The sequence below is a fragment of the Phaseolus vulgaris genome, chromosome 9 (assembly GCF_000499845.2).
Source record: "Phaseolus vulgaris cultivar G19833 chromosome 9, P. vulgaris v2.0, whole genome shotgun sequence".
Lineage (NCBI taxonomy): Eukaryota > Viridiplantae > Streptophyta > Magnoliopsida > Fabales > Fabaceae > Phaseolus > Phaseolus vulgaris.
In genome coordinates this window covers 36,202,418-36,230,333 of record NC_023751.2, presented here as the reverse complement: position 1 = coordinate 36,230,333, position 27,916 = coordinate 36,202,418, and the positions used below count along the sequence as shown (strand labels likewise).

At 32.0% G+C, this 27,916-nt stretch overlaps 3 protein-coding genes across 7 annotated transcripts; 2 read left to right on the top strand and 1 right to left on the bottom strand.

Annotated features, from left to right (window-relative positions):
* Positions 1-2,091: 2,091 nt before the first annotated feature.
* Positions 2,092-6,141, bottom strand: LOC137821317 (eukaryotic initiation factor 4A-3). Its single transcript, XM_068625837.1, has 8 exons — positions 5,632-6,141; positions 4,810-5,050; positions 4,632-4,712; positions 3,646-3,753; positions 3,445-3,564; positions 3,126-3,293; positions 2,713-2,799; positions 2,092-2,509 (listed from the first exon to the last, which is right to left on the bottom strand). The coding sequence occupies exons 1-8, from the start codon at positions 5,931-5,933 to the stop codon at positions 2,396-2,398; spliced, it is 1,221 nt and encodes a 406-aa protein (XP_068481938.1). The 5' UTR covers positions 5,934-6,141; the 3' UTR covers positions 2,092-2,395.
* Positions 6,142-13,640: 7,499 nt separating this feature from the next.
* Positions 13,641-17,500, top strand: LOC137821216 (ATP-dependent zinc metalloprotease FTSH 2, chloroplastic-like). Of its 3 annotated transcripts, none has more exons than XM_068625699.1 (5): positions 13,641-13,834; positions 14,616-15,818; positions 15,889-16,202; positions 16,378-16,618; positions 17,032-17,500. In XM_068625699.1, the coding sequence occupies exons 2-5, from the start codon at positions 14,634-14,636 to the stop codon at positions 17,371-17,373; spliced, it is 2,082 nt and encodes a 693-aa protein (XP_068481800.1). In that variant the 5' UTR covers positions 13,641-13,834; positions 14,616-14,633; the 3' UTR covers positions 17,374-17,500. The 3 variants fall into 3 exon arrangements, with proteins under 3 accessions (XP_068481800.1, XP_068481801.1, XP_068481802.1); XM_068625700.1 differs by having other exon boundaries at positions 13,687-14,107; XM_068625701.1 differs by having other exon boundaries at positions 13,819-14,064.
* Positions 17,501-20,145: 2,645 nt separating this feature from the next.
* LOC137821215 (potassium transporter 11-like) lies at positions 20,146-27,537 on the top strand. 3 transcript variants are annotated; one of them, XM_068625696.1, is made up of 9 exons: positions 20,146-20,669; positions 21,283-21,438; positions 22,264-22,489; positions 22,704-22,949; positions 23,453-23,503; positions 23,656-23,916; positions 24,206-24,373; positions 25,002-25,256; positions 26,192-27,537. In XM_068625696.1, exons 2-9 carry the CDS (start codon positions 21,316-21,318, stop codon positions 27,229-27,231), a joined length of 2,370 nt encoding a protein of 789 aa, XP_068481797.1. In that variant the 5' UTR covers positions 20,146-20,669; positions 21,283-21,315; the 3' UTR covers positions 27,232-27,537. The 3 variants fall into 3 exon arrangements, with proteins under 3 accessions (XP_068481797.1, XP_068481798.1, XP_068481799.1); XM_068625697.1 differs by having other exon boundaries at positions 20,359-20,669; positions 21,278-21,438; XM_068625698.1 differs by lacking the exon at positions 20,146-20,669 and adding an exon at positions 21,990-22,056 and having other exon boundaries at positions 21,288-21,438.
* The last annotated feature ends 379 nt before the right edge of the window (positions 27,538-27,916 follow it).

Genomic DNA, 27,916 nt, shown 5'->3' with positions numbered 1-27,916 from the left:
AATATACAATCTAATAAATATATATATATATATATATAATTGTACATTTTTAAATTATGTATTTTAGAATGTATTTATAGATGAAAACTTTTGAAAAAATGAAAACCACATAAACACAACACTTACCTCCTTCAATGAGCGAATGAGTGTGGTGGTGGTGCTACAAACAAACGTAGTCATTAACGGCACTGGCCACTTCAATTCTGATAGATTTAATATAAATATAAGGGGTATGTTGGTCCTTTCACACATAATATGGGGTTGTAGTTAAAATTTATTGTGATGCATAGAGCCTCCGTTTGGAGATTGTTAAGCTATCCAGTATAATGGTTTTCCCATGTTATTGGGCCCAACGCTATTTTAAAAAGGGAGATTACTTTCTGCATTCTCTTAATTTCCTTTTACACCCTCATGAATATGAAAATTCCCATTTCTAATTTATGAAATCCATAAGTATTTTTTACTTTTGGATTATGCAATTAGAAAGATTTTTTTACTCTTAGATCTGATGGTATTTTTTACTTTTAAATTATACAATTCAAAAGTCATTTTTTATATGAAAAAAAGTTTTGAATTACATAATTTGCAAGTCAGTTTTAACTTTTGAATTACACAATTCAAAAATTTATTTTACTTTATATAAAAAAAACTTCTGAATTCCACACAAAAAAAATTTGAGATTGAATAATCTGAAAATCTACTTAATTGCACAATCTAGAACACTTAGGGTGACGGCAACAACAAGAAAGCAATGATGGTGGTAGTGGCAATAAGGCTAAAGGTATTGTCTTTAACCACCCTACAGGGTGCACATGGAAACTACGGGTTGCAGAAAGAAATGGGCTTAAGAAAGATATTTCTTGTACTTTTTGTTTCGTTTCTTATGTCATCTTCTTACAAATGAAGTTTGAATTTATTTTTAATTTCACTATCGCATTATTATTAAAATTTTGTAATAATTTTTGCTTAGTATGAGGTTCTTACGGGTCTAAGATCCTACTTTAATATTTTTTATTTAAAATTTGTTGAGAAGAATTGTTTTTAAGATATAAATAATTACTTATTCTCATTTCCAAACTTGTCTTTCACTTGTGTCGCTTAGAGAATTATTAATACGATTATTTAGTGCAGTAGTAACAGTCAAAAGCAACACGCTACACATTTTGAACTGCCTTTATTAAGTTCCAACTCCATCGTGTATATTTGGCTCATATACTTTCGTCTCTTCAACTCAATTTCTATTAAACTTATATTTACTCAATTTTACTTTTTCAATTAAATAACTGTCCTTTAAATACGTGGTCTAAATATTATCTTTTCCCATAACTTTATTTATTTTTGTTTTCAGATTTAAAAAACATGAGATTTTATAATTAATATAAAAACATTGTGTCTCTATTCTACATCATCATCTATAATGATCAAGGATCAATTATTGATGGACCATCCTTGTTATTCAACATATTTTAAATAAAAACAATAAAAATTCTTCATTTTACGTTATCAATAAAATATCTCACATTTTTTAACACATAAAAACAAAATAACAGAATATATCACAGTTAAGTTACTCAATTAACAAAATTAAATAATTACTCAATTAACAATAAAATTAAATGATAAAGACTCAATTGAAAAATATAATTTTTTTAAATAGTAAAAAAATAAATAATAGAAAGTCAATAAAAAATCCTCAATGGACTTAATTAAGTAATTTGAAATTGTTGAGTCTTTTGTATCGCTTCACATTCATGTTTTTCCATCAATTAATCAGTAAAAAACGCAGAGCTACTGTTTTGGTTGGAAAAAGTTGCGTGGAAGACAGCCCCCAATTAAAATAGGCATGGACCTTATTGTAAGGGATGAGAGAAGATAAAAAATACCAAACTGAATCACTAATTTTGAGAGGATATGGATATCATTTGAGGATCTCGAAATTCCCAAGTCACACCTAAAAATCCCATTTTAAGAATTTCATTATCCACGCAACAAAAATCATTCAATTCAAAATCAAGCACTTAGAGGCACAGAAACTCGATTTCTGCGAGGTCTCTTTACCGCACACAACTACAGCTAAACTTGGTTGAATAATTAAACCAAATATCAGGATATCAAATGTCATTTTGAAGCGTAAAATACAAATTCAATATCAAGAGTAATACATTAGATAAAACATCTCAACACAATTTACACATTAATCTCAATTCTCAACCTCACCAGCAAAGAAAAACACTACCTCAGGTACAGTCAATCACTCTGGTAAAAATTCTAATTTGACCAAATGTCAATGTTTACAAGAGCATCACGAATGCATTCTATCAAGAAACCACATTCAAACACTATTCCTACCACAAGGTCTCACAAACCCACTCCATCCAAAACACCGCGAGGCATATTATATAAGATCAGCAACATTCATGGGCATTTCATCAATCTGAGTACTGTAGTATTGCTCAATGTCTCTCAAGATCTTGATGTCATCACTCTTCACAAAATTTATCGCAACACCCTGCAAACCATGATTGGACAATTATAAGTAACATATATATAGGACAGACAAGAGTCAATGGCAAAAAGAACATGCAACAAATGGAAGCAAAGAACACCAGGACCACCAAACAGAGAATCTCTCAAAATTGTTCTAGAGTGCAAAACAAAGTTTTTCATATGAAAATTAAACTAAACAAACAACTATTTAGACATTCCCAATACCTTTCGTCCAAAACGTCCAGAGCGACCAATTCGATGAATGTAAAGCTCTCGATTGTTTGGAAGGTCATAATTGATAACTAGAGACACCTGATAACAAGTAAATGCATGAAAAAATCAGCAATTAAATCCTCTGTCGTGTAGATACAGTTCAACACTAATTAAGAAAAGAATTTCTCAATATAATTTCATTCGATATTGGTGAACTTGGTTATCAGAAAACTCCATTCAATTGCATTTCTTAAGAACAAAAACAAATAGCCAATATAAGCAACCAAGAATAGGCTTATTGACTCATGACATATTATCACATACCCCACACATTGTATCGGATAATATTAATGATGTGAATTTATCTTAATCTACAGATGAAACAAAGGAAAGTAAACACAAGAAAGACCAGCACCACAACTTGCCTGCTGTACATCAAGACCACGGGCCCAAACATCAGTTGTTATTAGTACCCGAGTTGTTCCAGCACGGAATTCTCCCATAATAGCATCTCTTTCTTTCTGAGGCATGTCACCATGCATAGATGAGACTGTGAAATTATTGTTACGCATTTTTTCAGTTAACCAGTCCACCTGTACCAAGTGGATACAAATATTAACATGACAGAAACTACCATAACAAGCAAACAGACGGATGGTATATACAATCTAAAAATCAATTATTTGCAGTGTGTTTGAAGTGATGGCCTATCGTAGTAGGAATGTTTTAACAGTTTTCGTGTACCTTCCGCTTAGTGTTACAGAATATAACAGCTTGAGTGATTGTGAGGGTATCATAAAGATCACACAGGGTATCAAACTTCCATTCCTCCCTTTCAACTGCAACAAAAAATTGCTTGATGCCCTGTAATTGTAGAGTGGGGCAATTGCATCAATATCCATTTAAAAATCAAACATCAATAAGAATATGAAAACAATTGCTTACCTCCAATGTCAATTCATCACGTTTTACAAGGATCCTTACAGGATCGGTCATGAATTTGTTTGTCATTTCCAGTATTTCATGAGGAAGGGTAGCAGAAATCAAGCAAACCTACACAGTAAAAACTCGGTTATTCAAAGACTACAATATACTTCATAATATTAATCAGGCTTCAAAAGAATCCAAACAACAATGATCCACAAGAATGCAGTTTGAGCAATATGAAAATGCATCACTTCAGTAACCAAGACTAGGGACCCCAAAGATGCATCCAATTAAATTATAAATAAACCTCAAAAGTAAAGTTTAGAGTTAACTGGTCCAAAATGCTTCAACAGCTCCTCACCTATCTACTTAATTTAATAATGGTGCAACAATCAAGTGATTACTGCTGGCCGCTTATTGTGATGAAAAGCAGAAGTCCCATTATTTAGTTATTGACTTAAATTTTAACGTCATTGATTTTAGGTACATAGTTTTTAATGAATTGAAAATTTGAACCAACTTAAAATTATACACAAACAAAACTTCAAAAAAGAGGTCAACCCCATTCTCCATTTATCCTTGAATTATGGCCACAGATTTTTTCTCAATCAATGTGACACCTTCAGATGATGTCAACCATGAGTTTTCTAACAGGCATTGATTAACAGCACACATCCCATATCCCTATTTGACAGCAAAGTTGTTCTGAATTGGAATTCTGGTCTTTGCTTCAATGTCATTTTTTTGCATTGTCATTCCTTAAGTTATAGTCAAGCAACTTAGGGTGTGGTTGACTAAAAGATATGAACTTGTTCAACAAGCTTTTATCACATAAGAACTAGTCATAAATTTGATCTTGAACAAAATCACTATTTGTTATTCTTCTCGGGTAAACTTGTGCCCAAAATTAATACTACTACTATGCACCTTAACAATTAAGATTTCAAATTGCAGAAATTTGATTCCAAAATTAAAATACATTAATAGAAAAAGGGAAACAAAACCTGAAGGTCAGGTGGGAGATATCTATACACGTCATAAATTTGATCCTTAAATCCTCTGCTCAACATCTCATCAGATTCGTCCTGTTACCAAAAGGAAAAAATATATGAAAATCCTAGACACATGAAAACAAAAAGAAATATGAAACCAACTATTCACAAGTGGAAGCAAAGAACTCACAAGAACTAGCATCTTGATAGCCCTTGTGCGCAATGTTCTCCTTTTGATCATGTCACAGACTCGGCCAGGAGTTCCAGACACCACATGAACTCCATACTCAAGTTTCCTAATATCTTCACCCACACTTTTACCTCCAATGCAAGCATGTGCTTGTATGTTAATGAAATCTCCAATAGCCAATATGACCTTCTCAGTCTGTGAGGCCAGTTCCCTTGTTGGAGATAATATCAAGGCCTGAACTCTGTCAAAAATTACAAACAATGACCCTAAATAAATACTCAGTAAACATATTCTAAAAGAATATACACTCAGTCAGAAGTAAACCACAAACACACACACACAACTTTAACAATACATTCTAAGGTAGGTTGGGTTAAGTTGTTACTCAATCTTCTCAGAATGAATAATTCAAACAGCCTATCAATTCATTCTTAAGAATACAAATCTTAATTTTCAGAATATTTACTGAAACTAAAAAATTAACCCTCTAGCCTAACCAAAGTATCTTGGGCAAGCTTTTAAAAAATAAGCCCCCACAGACAACCACAGTTTTAATCACAACGTAGGTTTCTGCCGTCTGTGACTGCAATGCATAGGCAGCCGTTTCCAACAATTTCAAAATGAATCCGCAATTTCAAATCTCGAACCCTCTCTCCACACTGCACTTATACCCATTGTTCCAGGAATATCAAAACCGGTGACGAAACATCGAAACAAAACCTCTCCACACACCGCGCCGCTAAAAAACCCTAACCTAGAAATTCAAACTCTGACAACAACAATAAGAGGGAAAATAAAACAGAAGAAACGAAGGTTACTTACTCTCTAACGGAGGTATCGACGACTTGGCAAACGGTGAGGGCAATCATGGAGGTTTTGCCAGTTCCGGATTGGGCCTGGGCGATGACGTCACGGCCCTGGATGATTGGCGTGACCGCCCGTTGCTGTATAGCAGAGGGCTTCTCGAAGCCGTACTGGTAGATTCCACGGAGCAGATCGTCCTTAATCCCCATCTCCTCGAAGCTCGCAATCGCCTTCACACCTTCCGTCGTCTCGAAGTCCATATCATCCGCCGCATTCACCGCCCTCCGCCGGTTCGCCGGCACCACCGACGTCGTTGCCATCGCCCGCCGCCGCACTACGAATCGGTTTTGGTTGAAGAGAGTGGAAGGAGGCAACGAATTTGGGAGATTAGTTCACTGTGCTGCGAGCCCTAAAACAGGTTGAACCGTATATTATACATACAAATGCGTGTGGGGCCCATAACATAACGTAACCTTTTGTTGGGTCTGTTTTACCTTTATCCTCAGTTCCACGTCAACATGTTACGCTAAATGTGATGATTATATATATATAACCCTTTTTAAGTTAACTCGATTACTTTCACTAATTTTTCAAAGGTTCAATTTAAATTTAGAGGAGCATTTTTTATTTTCAAAATTAAAAAAAAAATCTACATACTAAAACTTGTTATTGTTTTTAAAACAAATTAAACTAAATACACCGAATTAATAAAAAATAGTTATTTCTGTCAAAAAGTTTAATCAACAGTAAATATTAACAAGATATGGCATGATAAAATAACGGTGAATTTTAATTTTATCTCATTTAAGTTTGCATTAGATAATAAATTAATAATATTATAAAAATGTTTAAATAATAATAATTTATATTTGAATATTTTAATTAATAAAATAATTTAAATATGCATATCAGTGCTTTTTTAAATATAAAATTTAATATTTAAATAAATTCTAAATGTTAAATAAAATACTTTAAATTTTGAGTATTATAATATATATAAATATATATATCATTGTTTTATCTAATTGATCACGTATATTATACATATATATAATATATAAATGAGGAATTAGATACAACAATGATAATATATCTTATTAGTGTAACAAAACTGACCTAATTACAATGTTAATAAATCAAATTTTTCTTAGTAATTTTTTTATATAATTTATAAAAGTGAACAATTTTGTTTAGATGTGAATTTATAATTGAAGGACATTATTAAAAACATTTATACTAAATACATATTAAACGGGACTTTTTGTTAAAAAGGAGAAATATAATTTCTCAAAATTAGTGTATTTAACATTTTTTACATTTTCTTGGGTTATATAAGTTTTTTTTAGAATTTTGTAGAATTGGGATTACTATAATTTTTCTTTTAGATTTAAGAAAAGATTTTTAAAAAATCAGTCAACCACGGTCTTATTGATTATAATTAATTTTCTAAATATTTTAACGCACTTAAATTTCTGGAAAAATCTTATGAAAATGTTAAAATATATCTATATTTTCATTTTTCATGCATGAATATGTTATTACCAAATTAATTTTATACTTGTAATTTATTTAATAGACTTAATTTCACTATTAATTTTGGAATTTAACACTTGCTTGCCAATTTCTCTATTTGTGTTATATGTATGATTTTCTTTCATGTTATCAAGTTTAATTGTAGGAATTATATCACTAGTCTTATGTTATGAAGTTACAAAAATGAAAAACATTAAGATTAAGATTAGAATCAATCTTTGATTGGTATGGAATTCTAAGTACAAAATAAAAAATTGTTAATAAAATAAATTTATTTATTTAAGAAATAATTTTAAGAGGCTCATAATATCATAGATAAAGTATTAGGAGGTGTTTAAGTTGTTTTTACTCAATGAAAGATGACTAATAAAAAACTTCATTTCTTCTCAAGCTTCTATAGTAAGATGAATATTTCATTACTTGACCTAAAAGCTTGAAGTCTAAGGTGTTGTATGTGGTCCCTTCCTATTAAAGATAGGAACATGATTCAAACTTAGACTCTATTTTTGGTTAAAGTTACAACCTACTTTCAAATAATTGGCTACTAACTTAGTAAGCCAAGGTGTGAATGTTTCCAATATGTTAATCTTTCTTATATGTGATGGGATGGAATTATATAGACTTCACAATTGATTCATTTAATAGAGAAGTCATTCAAATTATCCATAAACTCCCAGGTTTTCTCCAACAATATTTATTCTTCCAAAATTCATACTTTTTTTTAATGTGTCGGTGTTACCATAAAAAAAAATACGTTAGAGACAAGTATTTATGATTTTCCTATATGGTTTATGATGTATTTTTTAGTGGCATTTCACATTATTTCTTTTTATATTACTGCAATAAATAAATATGTTTAATATCTCTTAGAGTTTATTTTTTCAGTCCTCTAATTTTAAGAATATAAATCACTTTGGTCATTTATATTGTCTAATATTCATCAAAGATTGCTATCAAATATTGTTTTCTTTGCTGATAAATTTTTTTTTAATAGTTTGTTTATATTTTAAATAATCAAGTTAATATGAGAAATGTAACTTATGTGTCCTTAATCTTACTACAGTAATTTGTAGAATGATTTACAAAGTTAGTTTATATATATAAATATTTATTTTAAGTGTAAGATGGTTCGATTTGAGTTATAGTTTTCAATTTTCTCTATAATTCTTTGAGAAGGATAAACTTGCTGAATTGCTGACATGGATTAAAGTTTTAAAAGTTCCCTTCTTTATTTTCATTCTTGTTCTTTAATTGTTTGGGGTGTTCTTGAATTGTGTCAATTGAGTAACTTGTGTTAAATCCATAACAAACTGATGTGATGAGTGCAAAACGATTCAACTATGTCTTCTACAAAAGTACAAAGTTGAGAAGTTCATTAAAAACAATGATTTTGGATTATGGTAATTAATGATGTGCATTTTTCTCGTTCAACATACAAAAGTACAAAGTTGAGAAGTTCATTAAAAACAACAATTTTGGATTATGGTAATTAATGATGTGCATTTTTTTCGTTCAACAATGTCTTCTACAAGTGTAGAAGGTGAAACCAAGCTTGATGTTGCTTGATTGAGAAGTGTAATAAAATACGATTGGATAAGGCTCCTTAGTCTTGATTTTAAGGTGTTGTTGAAGGAATTTTTTTGTGTGGAGTTATAGATGAAGCTCAAAAGGTTGTACATGACGAACTTTTTAATGAATAATTTGTATCTAAAGCAAGTATTGTGTTTACGTAAGATGAGTAGTGAAAAGTCAATTAGTAAACAAGTACATGAGTTCAATAAAATGATTCTCGATCTGAAAAATATCATTGTGCATATTGACAATGAAGATAAAATATTATTTTTGTTATGATTGGTGTCTAAGACACATGACTATTTTAAAGGAATTTTATTGTATGGAAGAGATGTTATTTCTCTTAAAGAAGTTCATATTGATCTAACTTTGAAAAAACAAAACGAGAAGTTTAAGGTAAAACAATTTGAAAAGATTGATTGATGGACTAATAGCAATGGGTAGGATGTTTAAGAATGAGAACAATAATAAGAAAATGTATAAGTCTAAACAAAGGAATGGTGGAGGTAACATTTTGAACATTATATGCTACCATTGTAAGAAGGAATGTCATACAAGAAGGTGTTGTCTTGGTAGGTAGAAGAAAGTTGACAACTTCTCATATCATTTAGATATGGTGATGCAACTTTGGTAGAAGAAGATTATGAGTAATAAAAAGTTCTTATGGTGTCTAGTGATGTTGATGATTTTGAGTGGATGGGTGTTCATTCCACATGACTTGTAATAGTTTGTGGTTCTATGAGTTTATAAAATTTAAAGAATGATTTGTTCTCCGTAGAGCTAACAAATCCTTTAAAATCATTGTTATTAGAACCTTAAACTTCAATTTGCATGATGGAACTCAAAAGTTGTTGGACGAAGTTGGTATATGCCTAACTTGAATAGGAATTTGAAATCCCTTATGTTGTATTATTTTTTCATATGTACCGTTTGCAAAAATGGGAGGAAAGAAAGAGGAAATTGGTGCCCCTTCCATGAAGAGTTGAAATAGGAATAAAGACAAATGACAAAATGGATTTTGCTACTTTAGTATTGTGCAATTGTAATATTGAGAATTAGCCAATGAAAAAATTGTAATTTTTAAATTGGTTTAGTAAGCCATATAATTTTTCAATTAGAAGATCTATTTTTTTTTGAATAATTTGATCTAATTATTTTGATTGAAAATTAATCCATAATCATTATTATTATTGAATGAGTACATAATTCAATAACACCTTTTTAAAACGGTGATGGATAAAAAAAAATGTTTAGAGACATGTTTGATGTTCCATTAATGAAATAAGTCAAAAGTTTTTGCTTTGTAAATATATTTTAAGAAATAAACTATTTAAATTTAAAATACTAAATAGTGTTTGTTATATACTATTTGTAGTTAAATTGTTTAGTAATTTTTTTTATTAATTTAAAAAATTACTTTGAACTAATATTAATTTGATATTAGTGATTTTTGATTTTATTTCCTTGTAAAATAAATATTAAAAAATTAAAATAAATTTTTATAGAAGTATAAAATTATATTAATATTCTTTGAATCCATTTAATTTTATGGAATATTATTAACAAAATAAATTTGAATATTACTTTCAAACTTATAAATTAATTACTCCATAATTTATCATTTTCAATTAATTACTTCATAAAACTAAAAGTTAATAAGATTATGATGATTATAGTATAACTACAAAATATGGAAAATGATCAAACCTTTATAAGGTTGGGATAGGTCAATCTTATTGCATTATCTCTAATGGTTGCAAGTGAAGTTTTAGAAAATAAGTTCACTATCATTTACTATAACAAGTAAAGACAAGACTAAATAATTAAATATCATTAAGGAGGAGATGAAATCACTTCATTAAATAATACCCAAAGTTTGATATGTAGACCTGTTGGTTCTATATTGGTATTTGTAAATAATTTTCAAACGAAATGATAAAATTATGGGAATTGATTAATGATGATTCAATTCAAGATTAATAGTTAGATGTTTAACTAAATGGAAAATATTCATTATAATGATGTATTTCCTCTAATAGTGAAACACAACTCTATTAGGATTTGTTAGCTATGATTTTTAAGCTTAATCTTGAGTTGGAATAAATGGATGTTGAGATGATTTCTATGTATGGAGATCTCGATGAGACCATCTATGTGAAGTAATCATAAGAATTTTTAGGTATAAGGTAAAAAGAATTATGTTCATAAATTAAATAGATGCTTGTATGACTTGAAATAGTCTCCAATAAAATGGAACATGCGTTTTGATTAATTCACTGTTTCATGAGGTGTAAGTATGACAATTGTGTTTACTTTTAACTTTTTCATATAAAATGTTCATTAACTTTTGGTACTTTTCACTTTAATACTTTTCAAATTTGGTATGCCTTGCAAGTAGATAGATTTTGTCCTAAGGGTCATTTGATCAACACCTTTCAAATGCAAAACTTTTGGTACATTTTTTTAATTGTGTTTAGTTGAATGCTTACTTTATCAATTAATCCAAGATTTCAAGTTAAAAGAGCACAACACTTGCACCTCTACTTTTGAATACTTTATCACAAAATCTTATTTCACAAATGTTCAACAAGAAATTATCATACAATTTCAAGATAACCAAAAGAAAAAACTTACAAGAAAGACATCTAGTTCAAAGAAAGAAAGATAAGAATTAAAGTAAGGTATGCTATTGACTAAAAAGAATGTTTCTTGAAACTTTGTTCCAATAATTTTCAAATAACTAATACTTACACTTTCTTTGTACAATAATATTCAACAAAGACACTGAGTTTTGCGTACTTGATTTTGCAAGCAAATGAACAACTAAAAAAAATTGAACCAAAAACATGCCAATGTTGAATTACCAAATAAAGTGGAAAAAAGTTATGGTTGCTAACCTTTTAGAGACCAAACTTACAATGAATTAGTGACGAATTTGGAGGATTAGTAACAAATTTTTGGATGCACCTCTTCTTGTGATTGATTTTAGATTCTTGGAGTTTTTGGAATTGTGATGCATTTGGAGAGACTTAGAATTACCCAAACTTTGTTACCACTTGATGGAGACCTCATCAAGACTCACAAGAAAGTGATGGAATGTCCAAATAAACTTCAAAAGCATAGATAGATCAATACAAATTGTTTTGCTTATTAACTAGTTTCTTGACTTGATTTTTGGTGTTACTATGCGGGTTACGATTTAATTTATATGGAACCAGGTGTGATGGATGAACCTAAATGGATGTGGGAAATTTTCTAGGAATCTTGGATCAATCTTTATAAAGTTCTCGAGAAAACTCAAGAACAAAGTTGTTATAACTATATTAAAGTGTGTACGGGTTCTTTGTTGGAAAGTGATTGCATTTTTGTTGTTCTTTTTTGATATGTTTTGTTTTAATTGTGTAATAGAAGGGTTAGGAAGTCTTGGTTGGAATATGGGTGGTTATTGGCTTGAGAATTATATTGTGGTTCTTGGATAAAATATAGTTTGATTATTAAATGAAAATTGATGGTGGTGTGTAAGGAAGTTGTTGGTTTTGTGTGTGCTTTTGGCTAACAGTGGTGATAGATAAGTGATGGATGTTGAAAGCATAAATAACACAAACTATAGAAAGATTAGAATAAAAAAAACTTGTGACAATGAAAATAATGGACAAGGAAATGATGGAAACTTATTTAGGTTGAATGTAAATAACTCCTTAGAGTGTGAAGAGCCTTTGACTCTTGATTCACACTCTTGAATATGACACACCAAGAAAGACAACGAGAGGAAAAAACCACTTAAGAAAACTTGACTAAGATAAAACTTACCTCACAAAGAACACAAAAACCATCAAAAGCTCTCATCATATATTCACTTGAAAGGTAGGATGATCTACAATATTTACTCTGGTTTCTTATACATGCTAGAAGCCATGAACTAGCCTCCTTAAATGGAAGTGTGGGGGTTAACTATTATAACATATGATAGTTTATTCTAAGATAAAAAAAAACCCTAATAAGAATTAACCTCATCATTGTGTATACAAAATGAAATCACCTTTCTATTATATTTTTATCCTTTCTAAAATTCTTAAAAATCTTTTTGATTTAGTAAAATCCCTCCATTAACTCCTTAATCTTCTATTAGTCATAAACTCATTAAAAACTTCATGAATTATTTGAATTTTCTCTTTTTCATTTCTCTCAACTCTTGATATATTATTTTTAGTTTTTTTTATAATATTGGTGTCTCTAGTATATGATCTCATAATTTTTTTTCTTATCCCTCCTCTAAAAATACTTGTAGAAAAAAGTATATTTAAACAGACCCTAAAATTTACAACTAAACTAACATGCCAAATTTTAAATAGTTCATAAAACTAAACTAACAGACCCTAAAAAAATTACTTGGTTTATTATATGAAATTATTATCTTATTAAGATATTAAATAAATATACAAGTATATATAAAATGTTATATTAAAACAATGAATAGATTAACCTATTTCGGAAAAAAATTGACCTATCAGAATTTTTTCACAACCTTATTTAATTAAGTATGCTTCTAAATGTCTAAATTTAACATTTGTATTGAATAAACCACTTTAAATAGATTTTGCCATATCTTCTTCAGAATATCAGTTAAGAAAATAATTTTTTTTTTCTTGTATTATTTTCAATAATGATTTTTTTTAATTTCTTGGGTCAGCGAGATCCCGTTTAAAATTCATCAAAGAAATTGGCAAGTTAATTAATTATATTGTAAAATTTTGATATAAAAAAGGTAAATGATCATATTTTTAGGAGTAATTTAATATTAAATTAAAAAAATTAGTTCTCATTATATTCTGCATCAGTTCGTATGCATTTATTTCAAAGAATAAATCAGAAGTTTTATCCTTCAAAATTTAGTTTATTTATTTATTTATTTAAAACCATTCATAACGAAATCAATTTTAAGAGTAAGATCAAGAAAATGTAGACACTGTTCCCATTCACATCCCACTTCTCTTTCATTCCACGTTTCAATCTCATACCCGAACACGTCTCTTGCACCTCCGTAGCTTCTTCTACTATCTCACTTCTCTTCTTCTCTCTCCCTTCTCCACACTCTCTTTCAGATTCTTTCTTTCAGGTATGTGAGTTCTTCTTCTGCCCTCCACTTTTCATGGGTCTGTGTCATCTTTCTGTAGTGCTGGGTTCTTCTTGTCTCCACCCTTAATTATCAATTTTACTTACTTGTTTGTTATGTGAATAATTTGATTGTTGGGGTTGTTAATGGTGGACCCTTTGAGCCAAAGTTTTCACATTTGAAGTTGTTTCTGTACATCCTTTGGACTGAGACTGCTTAGAATTCCAGAAATTGTGAGAAAAAGTTTGTTCCAATTGCATATCTGTTCTTGTACATGTGTGCAGATACTTGGCTCTTGTTGATAATTTTTTTTGTTATTCTCCTGTTGAATGGTTTGATAGAATAATAAGTGTTACAGGCTAGTATATTTATGTTACTACATACCATTATATTAAGTATAATGAGTGTATATTTGATTCACAAGGAAAGGAGAAAATAAGAGAAGTTTATGGGATAACTATTACATGTTGTATATTCTACTCTTATGAATACATTCATATAAAATGTTGTATCCTAAGATCTGAAATTGGCTTCTTGCATGGTCCGTCCCCTTGTTCATTCTGCTGAACTTTTGTTCTTTTGTAGCTTGTTTCTTTTCATAACTAGAATTTCCTAGGGCACAATTTATGTAGATGAGTATGCTTTTTTTTAGTGTGTAACTGAATTTACTGTGGTGGCGTTGTAGAAGAAGAAATTACTTGAGAATCACTGATTCTATTTATGCCATATGTTTTTTTTCCTGCTAATCACAGATATAATCAGTGTTACATAACCCATATTTCAGGTCCCCTTCTTGATACGGATGGCAGCATCATTGGCATCCCTTGGTGGGAGTGGTTTATACACACAGAGTAATAAAATAATTCTTGGCAAGGAAGTCAATGGAAGATATCTCTTCTCATCTCACAGGCTTTCATCATTGAATAAGGAATCGAAGACAACATCTGTCCAGGCATCATTGGATCAAAGAAAACATGAAGGAAGAAGAGGATTATTGAAATTGTTGAATGTCGGAGTTGGCTTACCTGTACTATTAGGAAGTGGGAAAGCTTATGCTGCTGATGAACAAGGGGCATCCTCCTCCAGAATGTCTTATTCTAGATTTCTTGAGTATTTGGACAAGGATAGAGTTGAAAAAGTGGATCTATATGAGAATGGAACCTCGGCTACCGTGGAGGCTGTATCTCCTGAGTTGGGTAATAGAGTGCAGCGAGTGCGTGTTCAACTTCCTGGACTTAGCCAAGAGCTCCTTCAGAAATTCAGGGAAAAGAACATTGACTTTGCAGCACATAATGGCCAAGAAGAGACAGGTTCTCCGTTAGCTAATCTGATTGGGAACCTGGCTTTCCCTCTAATTTTGATTGGAGGATTGTTCTTTCTCTCAAGACGATCATCAGGAGGAGTGGGAGGTCCTGGTGGGTCAGGCTTTCCTCTTGCTTTTGGTCAATCCAAAGCCAAGTTTCAAATGGAGCCTAATACTGGAGTGACATTTGACGATGTTGCTGGAGTGGATGAAGCCAAGCAGGATTTTATGGAGGTGGTGGAATTTCTTAAAAAGCCTGAGAGATTCACTGCTGTTGGGGCTCGCATACCAAAAGGTGTTCTTCTTGTTGGTCCTCCTGGAACTGGGAAGACACTTTTAGCAAAGGCTATTGCAGGTGAAGCAGGTGTCCCATTTTTTTCAATCTCAGGTTCTGAGTTTGTAGAGATGTTTGTTGGTGTTGGTGCTTCTCGAGTTCGCGATTTATTCAAGAAGGCCAAAGAGAATGCTCCATGCATTGTTTTTGTTGATGAAATTGATGCTGTTGGAAGGCAAAGGGGTACTGGAATTGGTGGAGGGAATGATGAAAGAGAACAGACCCTCAACCAACTTTTGACAGAAATGGATGGATTTGAGGGTAATACGGGTATCATTGTCATTGCAGCTACTAACAGGGCTGACATTCTTGATTCTGCATTGTTAAGGCCAGGCCGATTTGATAGACAGGTAAGGTTATATTAGCTAATGCTTAATTCACATTTGTGTGATCCAATCACTGAATGTAGTGCTTTTGCAGGTGACAGTTGATGTTCCAGATATTCGGGGAAGGACTGAAATTTTAAAAGTTCATGGTAGTAATAAAAAGTTTGAAGCTGACGTTTCACTTGAGGTAATTGCTATGAGAACACCTGGTTTTAGTGGGGCAGATCTGGCAAACCTTCTGAATGAAGCTGCTATATTGGCTGGTCGGCGTGGAAAGGCAGCTATTGCATCCAAAGAGATTGATGATTCTATTGATAGGATTGTGGCTGGAATGGAAGGAACAGTGATGACAGATGGGAAGAGCAAAAGCTTAGTGGCTTATCATGAAGTAGGGCATGCTATTTGTGGGTAAGCCAAAAATCAGGGTGTAGTTGTCTTTTGAGTAAATGTGTATGATAGCAATGAAAACAAGGTGCTATGCCTATATAAACTGGTGTTACATTTGTATATATTGTAGTTCTCATTATAGAAACTGTTATAACAAACAATAAAATTGTTCTCAAATATCTATCTGTACTTGCAGAACTTTGACTCCTGGTCATGATCCTGTACAAAAAGTAACCTTGGTTCCTCGCGGGCAAGCTCGAGGCCTTACCTGGTTTATTCCTGCTGATGACCCAACTCTGATCTCCAAGCAACAACTCTTCGCAAGAATTGTTGGTGGACTAGGTGGCAGAGCAGCAGAGGAAGTTATTTTTGGTGAGCCTGAGGTTACCACTGGAGCAGCTGGTGATTTGCAGCAAATAACCGGTTTGGCCAAACAGGTTGGTGTTCATGACTTCATTTTCTGTTGTGATGTATCACTTTTCACTTGTTCTCTTTTTTCATTTTTCTATTTTGCTTTTGGTGGGGACGGATGCTAGTAGTATTGTTTAGACTCTACAGAATTGGCAATGTAATCTGAATTTGGTTATACTTTATCAGTACATTCAGTATTTTATTTATGTAGCTCTAATGAATTGGTGAGAGCCGAATTAAGGACTTGTCAAAATATTTTTTTAATGCTTAAAACTCAATTTCTTTTGTCTTTAACTGAAAGAATGATATTTCTTCATTTGGGAGGATGAATTTTTAGTACTCATTGCCAAAATAATCTTTCTTATTCTCCTACCTTAGTCTTCAGATTACAACTTTATAACACCTGTTCATCTAATAAATGTAAATGATACTGTTGCAGATGGTAACCACATTTGGAATGTCTGATATTGGTCCTTGGTCACTCATGGACTCATCGTCTCAAAGTGCAGATGTGATCATGAGAATGATGGCAAGAAATTCAATGTCAGAAAAGCTTGCTGAAGACATTGATGCTGCTGTAAAGAGAATTTCAGATGAAGCATATGAAATTGCATTGAGCCAAATAAGGAACAACCGAGAAGCAATTGATAAGATTGTGGAAGTTTTACTGGAGAAGGAGACAATGAGTGGAGATGAATTCCGAGCTCTCCTATCCGAGTTTGTTGAAATTCCTGCTGAAAATCGGGTCCCTCCTTCAATACCCTCACCAGTTACTGTTTGAATAGCCTATATGCCACTGCAATGTAGTGTAGCTTTCCGCATGCTGGATTTCTGGAATTGTGAAATATTTGTAATATACCATGAACTCCATTTTTTGTAATGAAAAAAGATCCTAGCTTGCTTCTGTACTTTTTCTTGTGTTGGCAACATAAAGTGTGTGTTTCTTCACAATTAGTACATAATGTAACCTTAGTAAATAGTAATAATATGATGACCCATTGTATCATTGTAACTAGTGATGTGCAATTTTTAGTTTGAGCCTAAAGGTGTTTTACACGAGTTAAAGAATGAAAAACTTAATATCTTGCTGGATGTCACAAAGGGTTTGTTAAATATGAGCTTAGGTAGCATAATGATATTTCAGAGTGATGAGGGTCTATTGAAGCAAATAATTGAATGATGACAAAAGGGTGGTTTAGCAGTGACTTTTTCTGTTCTCTGCATGATCTTGTTGGATATCCATGTCAGAGATGGTGCCAAATATTAGCTTAGTTACTATGATGACATTTGAAGTGAGCAGGGTTTAATAAAGTAAATAATGGAATGATTATGGTAAAAGTCAAAATATGGTGTAGCTGTGATATTTTGTGTCCCTCCATAACAGTTGGATTAATATAATTGATGTGTCATTATTGGAAAAGGGCAATGTTAAGTGATGTAACGTTTTGGATTGATTCCCCCTCTCTTATTTGATGTTTGATGTTTGATGTTTCATGATTGGTCTAGAGGCAGAGCAATGTCAGGTGATAGACAAAGTTTTTGGAAAAGGTCTTGCTATTTACATTTTCTTCTTCTTCTTCACTGTGTCTTATTTTTTGTTTTAAAAAAATTATCCTTTCTTTAGAAATTTGGTATCAGTCAAATGGGAGAGAGATGCATAGAAGAGAACAGCTAATAAATGTAGAAATCTCTTTAGTGTGGTTTATCCAAGAATTACAGATGAAGTTTTCAAATTTCATGAGATCAGTAAAAACAAAGATCTGAGCACGATCAAGAGAAAAAGAAGAAATTGTACAAGAAAATTGTTAAATAATAATAAGTGAGAATAAAAATGTTAAGTGTTTTTTTATATGTTTGGACACGGATTGCTTTTTAATTTGTTTTATTTAATTATCATTAAATTTAAATTTTATTTTAAATTACATTTTTTAATTTAAGAAATATCAATATGTAAGTTATTTATAAATTGAACGATTCATAAGTTTTTTCTATAAAAGCTAAGTTTTTTTTATAAATTTTTTCCTGTTATACATTACTATACAACTTGATATCTCAGTTAGGTTGACATATTAAAAGAATATTCTTTTGTCTTCACATTATATGTCTTATTATTTTAATCATATCATAATTGGAAAGAACAAGAAATTTCTAATTAAATTCTAGATGAGTTTGGTCGTTTTGCTCTTAAATCGGTTATGACTTTTTTCTTGAAATTACGAGTTTCATGTAGTTGGGTAAATTCATTTGATCTTTATATATTTTGTCATCCAAAACTCTAACTCTGAAAAGTTGATGATATTCAGAATAAAAATTTGTATATATGGATATGCTTTCCTGAAAAGCACAATAAATCTATTTAACATTTTTTTAATATTTTAATGCTTCTAAAATAGTTATTTTTTATCTTTAAAATAGTTTTGAAATTTTGGCATAATCAATTGAAGCACAAAAATATATTTAAGTGTGAAGATGGTTGGTCACGTCTCAACAAGTATACGAATATTAAAATAAGTTGCTTCTAGGTTTTAGAGATGAAAAAGAAATCACTTAATTCATATTTTTTTTAAAGAGATTGGTGATTAGTATGTCGGAAATGATTCCTAGAAGTTAAGAGTTTAATAAATTACTCCTATAACAAAACCTAGTATAGACACAAATGATGATATTTACAAATAATTAATGTCACAATTATAAACTTGAGTTTGACTATGTACATAATTAACTTTATTTTTTGAGGTTGACCAAGCTTGAGTTACTATAAAAAAATGCTAATAATTAATAAACCAGTTTAACATTAATTTGTAAAATTGAGGCCCACCAACATAGTGCCACTTCCTAATTATTATTTAATAAAATTCACAATAAAATTTCTAAAGTTTTTACTCATTTCTTATTAAGCAAATAATTCAGTAGTTAATGATATAGGATTCATATATCCTATATCTGAACTTTTTTTAAAATCTTCATATATATGATTAAGATTGTGAGAATAAGTGCTTTGTATTATAATTATTTTTGCAAGGCATCTAAATTGATGTTATTATAGATATATTTCTAAAGAGGTTTAATAAATAATTGTAAACTTTTATATCTACACACAGTCATGATGAAAAGAATTCTTTTTTCCCATTATTGATGAAGTCAATTGATTAATTATTCAACAGAGAATCAATTAATACTTTTTTTATTTTAATAAAAAAAATGAACCAAGTTGGTCAATTAATACTTTTTTTTTATTTTAATAAAAAAATAAAGTGTCAATGCATAAAAATCTATTTATTTATAGGTTTTTGTTATTTAACATCTTACTATCAGTTTTTTATTTGATTTTATATGCTATTATTGTGTTATATTAATTTAGAATTTTATTTTATTTAATTTAATTTCTTCTGAGTTTGTATTTAAATATTACCTGTCAAATTAAGAAATCATAAACGGGCATTAATTTTTAAATATTATTCCCAGTGATGATCTAGGAAGGTTTCTCTTTTTATAATTTTATAATCAGATAGTTTAAAAAGATGTAGAGAAGGTGTTTGAGAAAAGAAAAATAAGAATAACCACGTTGAATTGACAGGAACACTTGGAATGATAATCATATATATCATTGACATGCTGCAGCAGTTATAGACAGCATTAACTTTTGTTCTTGGTTAGTGCATTACTGAGGATGCACCAATTAAAAAAACAATGATAAAACCAGGTTGGAATCGAAGTTATCCCATTCACATCCTTATCATATGGGGAATAAGATTTCAACAAAAGTAGTATGCATTCAATTAACACAAAGAAACAATCCAAAGAAACAAAAACAAGTGGCTCTACTGTGTCATGTATTTTCTCTCTCTTGGTCTGTAATTTTTTGTCTGTTATGGGACACTGACAGTGTACAGCCTTAACGTTACCCTTTTGGTTTTCTCTTCCCCACGACCTGGAACTATCTTGTGCTGGATACCTGATGAATCTGAGCTTGGTTTTTGGCTCTGTGGCTGACATCAAACTGCTACTAATACTGCTTCTGCTGAATACAAATACTGAGGTTGTCTAGTACCAGGTTTTTGTGACAGTCGAGGGGAGGTGAGGATTGGTTTTCACCAATTCTTTAGTTTTCAATTTTAAATTCGAGATTATTATGATTTTTGAGATTTATATTCTCATCTGATTAAGAATGGTTTCAGATAAAAGATTTGCCTTGACTAATTTGAATAATAGTGAGTTTGGCTGAAAAGCAACTGGTCAAAACTCAGATGCTGGTGTTTTTAGCATATCTGTTAATCTTTAATACAAACTTTTACCACACAAATTGCGTGAAACCACAATTCTAATGAGAATACCACCAAGAGCACTTAACTACCACAATTCTAATACAAACTTTTGGTGCTGTTAGTTTTATTCTTCTTATGTCTGTAGTTGGTTTGAATATGCTTTACTTTAGCCTGTGAAGGCTTGGCCGATGCAGATTATAGGTTGATTGAAATTGGGTTTGTAAATTTTTTTCCTTTCATAGATGGGATGGATGGTGTTGGAACCACTCATTGAAATAACCAACTTTGCTTGCTTTTCCAACTTTTATAGGTTAATTTGGATCCTTGGTTTGAGTAGGCATGGATTTCATCAGAGTTTACTTTCAACTATTGTGTGTGAGTGTTTGTTTAGGTACCTAACTATTTCACGTTTGTTTCAAGGATAGAGTAGCAGAGAAAGTTATTGAACTGAGCACTTAATGGCTTCAACTGAGTTTGATGAAGACGGTGATAACAGAGGCGGTATGTGGGTTTTGGAACAGAGGATTGACCAGCCAATGGATGAAGAAGCTGAACGGCTCAAAAACATGTACAGAGAAAAAGTATGCTCCTCTATTATTATATGTGTATATATTAACAACCATTCTTTGGCCCCCATTTGAGTTTAAGCTTTTGGGGGAGTTGGTCCTTTACATGGGTATTGAAGATTAAGCGATTGGGAATTAACAGAACTGGGAATTAACAGAACAAATTTTCAACAATTTTAACATGAAAAACTTTATCAAGTAAAAGATTTCCACAGTGAAAATATGATTACAAATGGTCTCTCTTTCTCAAGAAAATCTCATTTCTCTCAAATGACTCTCTCCAATTCTCACCAAGCTTAATAGAAGCACAACTTTTCTCTCTCTCGAAGAGAATTATAAGAATCCTCTCACCCTCTTTCATCTCTTTTTCATAGAAAATTCTTAACTACATGGAAATAGAATGAAATACTCTCCTTAGGTATAGGGGATATAGGGGATGAAAAAACCCTTAGTTCATGAAGAGATGCCACTCTTCATGATTTGTGAAGAATCGTAGCTTTCACAAAGAGATGTGATTTTTCATGAGAAATGCTTTATTAATGAGGAAGTCCTACGTAAGCAATTAGGTGGAAATGCAGTGGAGCAGCAAGGATTAGACTTCTGACCACTTGATGACAAAGGCTCTCCAGACAAGTTAGAACCAACTCTTCTCAAAATACATATCTAATGCTGAGTAGACTAAGAAATCCATATTTTTACATGTCTGTTGAGTGATTATAAGTTAAACTTTCAATCGGAATTTCTTCATTCTCTAATTCTCTTTTACAGTTTCTAAAGATATTATGCCAGCCATACAATTTGGTGTATAATTTGTTATTGTTATTGGTTTGATTTGTTCAGAAATTTTCTACACTGTTACTTCTGCGGCTTGCATATCAGAGTCTTGGTGTAGTCTATGGAGATTTGGGCACTTCCCCCTTGTACGTTTTCTATAATACATTTCCTCATGGAGTTGACAACCAGGAGCAAGTGATGGGAGCTCTTTCTTTGATTATATACTCTCTTACTCTGGTGCCGCTGCTCAAATATGTTCTTATTGTACTACGAGCTAATGATAATGGTCAAGGTATTTGTTTGATTTTGGTAATTAGTATATTCATGGTTGGACTAAGGAAATAGCTAAGCATACTAGTATTTCAACCTATGACATATTGAACGTGTATATATGTTGATACTGTTGTAAGGATTGAGACATCCCTGAACTGTGTCATTTTATTTTATTTATTCTTTGTTGATAAAACAGAAAAATCTGTTGATACTGTTGAACATCTATGGAGCAGGTGGAACATTGGCTCTTTATTCCTTGCTCTGTCGACATGCAAATATTAGAACCATTCCCAACCAGCATCGTACGGATGAAGAGCTAACAACATATAGTCGGTCTACCATCCGTGAAAAGTCATTTGCTGCAAAAACCAAGAGATGGTTAGAGGAACAAGCTTATTATAAAGATATCATTCTTATTCTTGCCCTTGTTGGTACCTGCATGGTGATTGGAGATGGTATTCTTACCCCAGCTATATCTGGTATGGCTTGTGTCTGATACTGATCTTCTTGTTCCTTTTTGTTTATGTTTCTGTGATGTGAATTTTCTGTTTACCCAAGTACTATATCTACCAACCGGTTTACATGCTTCTGCATTTTATATGTCAAAATGTGCAAATTTACCGAGCTGTGAAGGGAAACCATAAAGTCATTTTGAGGTGATAGAAAAGGACAGTGAGAAGAATATAATTTTGAAATTGGTAGTATTTTGAATGGCGTTATTGATTACTTGGTCCACTCAGCAAGAGATGTATTTATTCGAAAATGGCCTAGAATACAAGATCTTAGAACATCATTTGTAGCTTTTTCACTTTCATCCCCTTTAAAAATGGATTAATTAGAAATTAATTACATGTATGATGTATTGCTTAAGGCTGCAGATAAAATGATTCAGCTTTCAGTACACTTTATTTTCTGCTTTAGTATCATCTTAAATAACCCTTCAGTGAGTTCCAAATATTCATAACAAAATCTTGTGTTGCAGTTTTATCTGCGGTTGGTGGCATCAAGGTAAATCACGCAGATTTGAGTAACGGTACGGTCCTACACCTATAATGTAACACTGCATTTTTCTTCTGTTTCTATCTACCATTATCTGTGTTAAGTACTACAGTTTCAAATTCAACTATTTTATGTTTTTAGTCTTGAAAAGTTTATCTTTTTTTCTCATTTTTTCCTGAGTTGCAGAAGTAGTGGTGCTGGTTGCTGTTGTTATACTAGTTGGGTTATTCAGCATGCAACATTACGGAACAGATAGAGTTGGTTGGCTCTTCGCTCCAGTTGTCCTTCTTTGGTTTCTCCTAATTGGAGGCATAGGCATCTTCAACATCTGTAAATATGACAGCAGTGTTCTAAAAGCTTTTTCACCAGTGTATATATACCGCTATCTAAGACGAGGAGGTAAAGATGGTTGGACTTCCCTTGGTGGAATTTTGCTCAGCATAACAGGTACATTAACTTTTTTTTAATCAGCAAGAAACAATATATACATAATAATCATTTCAGGAGTGATCCAACCCATATAAAAAAACCTGAGACGACCTTACATCACAACACCTTCCAGTCAACTACTCAAAACTAACCTTGCCAAAAACCACAACTGCAAACAAGCTAAAGTGAAACAAGACAAACCAAAGGAACAAGACACCAATCAGAATAAGAAAAACAAGCTGACTTGGATAATTAAGTGAAGTGGACTCATGACTTGAGCTTGGTTATTTGTGATGATTTATTTCAGGGACAGAGGCTCTTTTTGCTGACTTAGCCCACTTTCCAGTCTCTTCTGTACAGATTGCATTTACTCTCCTAGTGTTTCCTTGCCTTCTTTTAGCCTACTCTGGACAAGCTGCTTACCTTATGCATAACTTGGACCATTCACAAGATGCGTTTTATCGTTCTATTCCAGGTTTGTTATAATTCTCACACTTTTTATTTTGATATTTCTACTTGTGATATGTGGTGTTTAGAATATGATCCACAGCCTTGTTGCTACACTCTTAGGATAAACCTCTTGGTGTGGAAGTTCCACTTTTCTTTCTCTTACAGATATTTTATGTTGACTGGTGTTAGAGATGTCATAAAAGTATGAAACCCCTTCAGTTTGTGGAGAAATTACGGTTATAGATTTTTTTCTTTGTTGTCAAGGGTTCTAGATTTGAAGGACCAGGTTGCTTATTGGTGTTATGATACTTGACTCAGTGTTTTGGAGATTATCAGATGATTTGGATACCTAGTGAGATGTCAATTACAGTGTGGTTGGTGTGATAATTGACCAGAGAGATTTTACATATTATTTGGGAGTTTGAGGGTCCCAGTTAAGAACAAAGTTTAAGACTTCATAAAATTAAGGCTTTTGTTATAGAGTTTGGTTGCATTGATTATTATGAAACTTGAGAGATGGTTTTGTGCTTGATCATGTTAATAGTATAAGGAGAAATGTTAACAATTAATACACTTTTTTAATTTAAATTTTACTAAATTTACTGCAAATATAAAATTTAGTGGGTAGATTTTGATTATCCTTAATTCTGCAGACAAAATATACTGGCCAGTATTTGTTGTTGCAACAGCAGCAGCTATAGTTGCAAGCCAGGCCACAATATCTGCAACCTTCTCAATTATTAAGCAAGCCAATGCTCATGGATGTTTCCCGAGAATAAAAGTTGTTCATACATCAAAGAAGTTCCTTGGCCAGATATACATTCCAGATATCAATTGGATCCTTATGATTCTATGCATTGCTGTTACAGCTGGGTTTAAAAATCAGAGTCAAATTGGAAATGCATATGGTAAGTTATTCTTCCTTTGTTGAATGTTGTGAAGCATGCTTTTTCACCTTTCTCTTATAAGAAAAGGAAATTTACAAGGAAGGAGATAGAATGTACAATTTGGAGGAGGACATGAATTCCTTAGAAAGAGCAAAACAGGATAAAATGTACAACAGTGATTTTGATTCTTGTATCTTCCAAAAGGTGGTGAATTTAGTCCCTTGGTAGGTCCAATGTAGTATAGAATTAGGGCCTAAATACACTAGAAAATACGAGGACTGGAGGCACTGTTATAGAAATACAGAGACCAAATTTGACCAAGGGACTAAACACATACAAAGTGAAAAGAAAAAAAATTCAGTGAAGGATCCAATAAGATCTGATTCAAATCCAATATAGCACCATGTTTACATAAGAAATGTATTGAATCGATTCAATTACAACTTCGAATATGAAATTAAAAGGTATCAAATAGGAAATGATACTCTGAATCATCGAACTAGAATGAAATACACGATCAACCAACATTTCTCAAATTTGAAAAAGAGTCAGAAGGAATGGTTCGATCCTCTTATTTTGATTTCTCGAACGGACAGATCTATGAATTGGGATCCTAATGCATATAGATAGAAATGGTCCAATGGGAGCAAGAATTTCCAGGAACATTTGGACTATTTCATTTCTGAGCATAATAGCCTTCAAGTAGTGTTCGATCGATTACATATTAATCAATATTCGATTGATTGGTCTTAGGTTATAAACAAAAAAATTTGTGAAAGTCACTTTATTTATTTTTCTCCAAGTTACTTTTTTTTTTGCCCAAATTTCACATGAATGGGGATTCCCTATATCCTTTTTACATCAAAGGGTGTAAGAAGTAGTGCATATTATGCAATGATACTACATGCTTCCTTTAAATTGTGCAACCAATTATATAACAGCCATTGTAATTGCAGGTACTGCAGTTGTACTAGTGATGCTGGTTACAACATTGCTTATGATTTTAATCATGATATTAGTGTGGCGCTGCCATTGGATTCTGGTTGTGGTGTTCACTGGCTTATCACTGATTGTGGAATGCACATACTTCTCTGCTGTACTCTTCAAAGTTGATCAAGGTGGATGGGCTCCCCTTGCAATTGCTGGAGCATTTCTTCTGATCATGTATGTATGGCATTATGGCACAGTGAAACGCTATGAGTTTGAAATGCACAGTAAGGTGTCAATGACATGGATTCTTGGACTTGGACCAAGTTTAGGACTTGTTCGTGTACCAGGAATAGGCCTGGTATACACAGAGCTTGCAAGTGGAGTACCCCACATATTTTCTCACTTCATCACAAACCTACCAGCCATCCATTCTGTTGTTGTTTTTGTATGTGTGAAGTATCTTCCTGTCTACACTGTCCCAGAAGATGAAAGGTTCCTTGTCAAGAGAATTGGACCTAAGAACTTCCACATGTTTCGATGTGTGGCAAGGTACGGATACAAAGATTTGCACAAGAAAGATGAGGACTTCGAGAAAAAGCTTTTCCACAATCTTTTTGTGTTTGTTAAGCTGGAGTCTATGATGGAAGGATGCTCAGATTCAGATGACTACAGTTTATATGAACAACAAACTGAGAGAGAAGGCCTACTATTGAACAATAATGCAAACACAGCATCATTGAATATGGATCCAACAGTTTCATCTGTGGATTCTATAGTTTCAGTTACATCTCCATCTCACTTGAATGCTACTGTTAGGTCCTCTGGTCATGTAAGCAGCCAAACTGAGGTTGATGAAGTTGAGTTTTTAAACAGCTGCAGAGAGGCTGGGGTGGTTCACATACTCGGAAACACAGTTGTGAGGGCTAGTAGGGATTCAAGATTCTACAAGAAAATAGCTGTGGATTATGTATATGCATTTCTCAGGAAGATATGCAGAGAAAATAGTGTGATCTTCAATGTTCCTCATGAGAGTCTCTTAAATGTTGGTCAGGTTTTCTATGTATAGCCTCCTACCCTTCTCTTGGTAATTCTTGTGTGAACATAGTTTATGGGCATATTCGATCAAAAGCATGTGAAAATAAATAATAGTCATAAAAAATGTTAAAACATAAAATTGTTTTATTACTATTCAGAGGCTTTTTGGTTGACTGTGTTTGTAAATACTGTGCTCACACAAGAATTGTTCCTACTGGTCCAAAACCAGTAAGATTTATCATTTGTATCATTTTGTGCATGGTTGAGTTTAGTGTAGCTGCCATATGAACGATCCCTTGTGGTATGTATCATTCAATAGAGAATGTCTTCAAAGGAATGACTTTGGGTGGTTTCTTAGAAATCTGAATTCATTATTCATTTGATGTTCCCAATGGCACACTAAGTTGTTCAACTCTTCTAACACTTTATGTTGCATTCACCATTTTCAAATGCTGGAATGTGTCACCAATCATTATTCTTTTTTTTTAATGAAATGTTGTTTAGGTCCTTGAGACGGGTACATCAATTTTTGCAATACATACTAATGTGCATACAATTAAATATAACTGCTTTCTCTTTTTTCTCCAGCAAACTATAACTGTTTTTAAGGTTTAATAAGTTTTTGACCTATTTTTCACCAGTCCTACTTGTTTCATTCACTTGCTGAGTCAAACCAAAAATAGTACAAGAGTAGATCAATATAACATCAATAAACA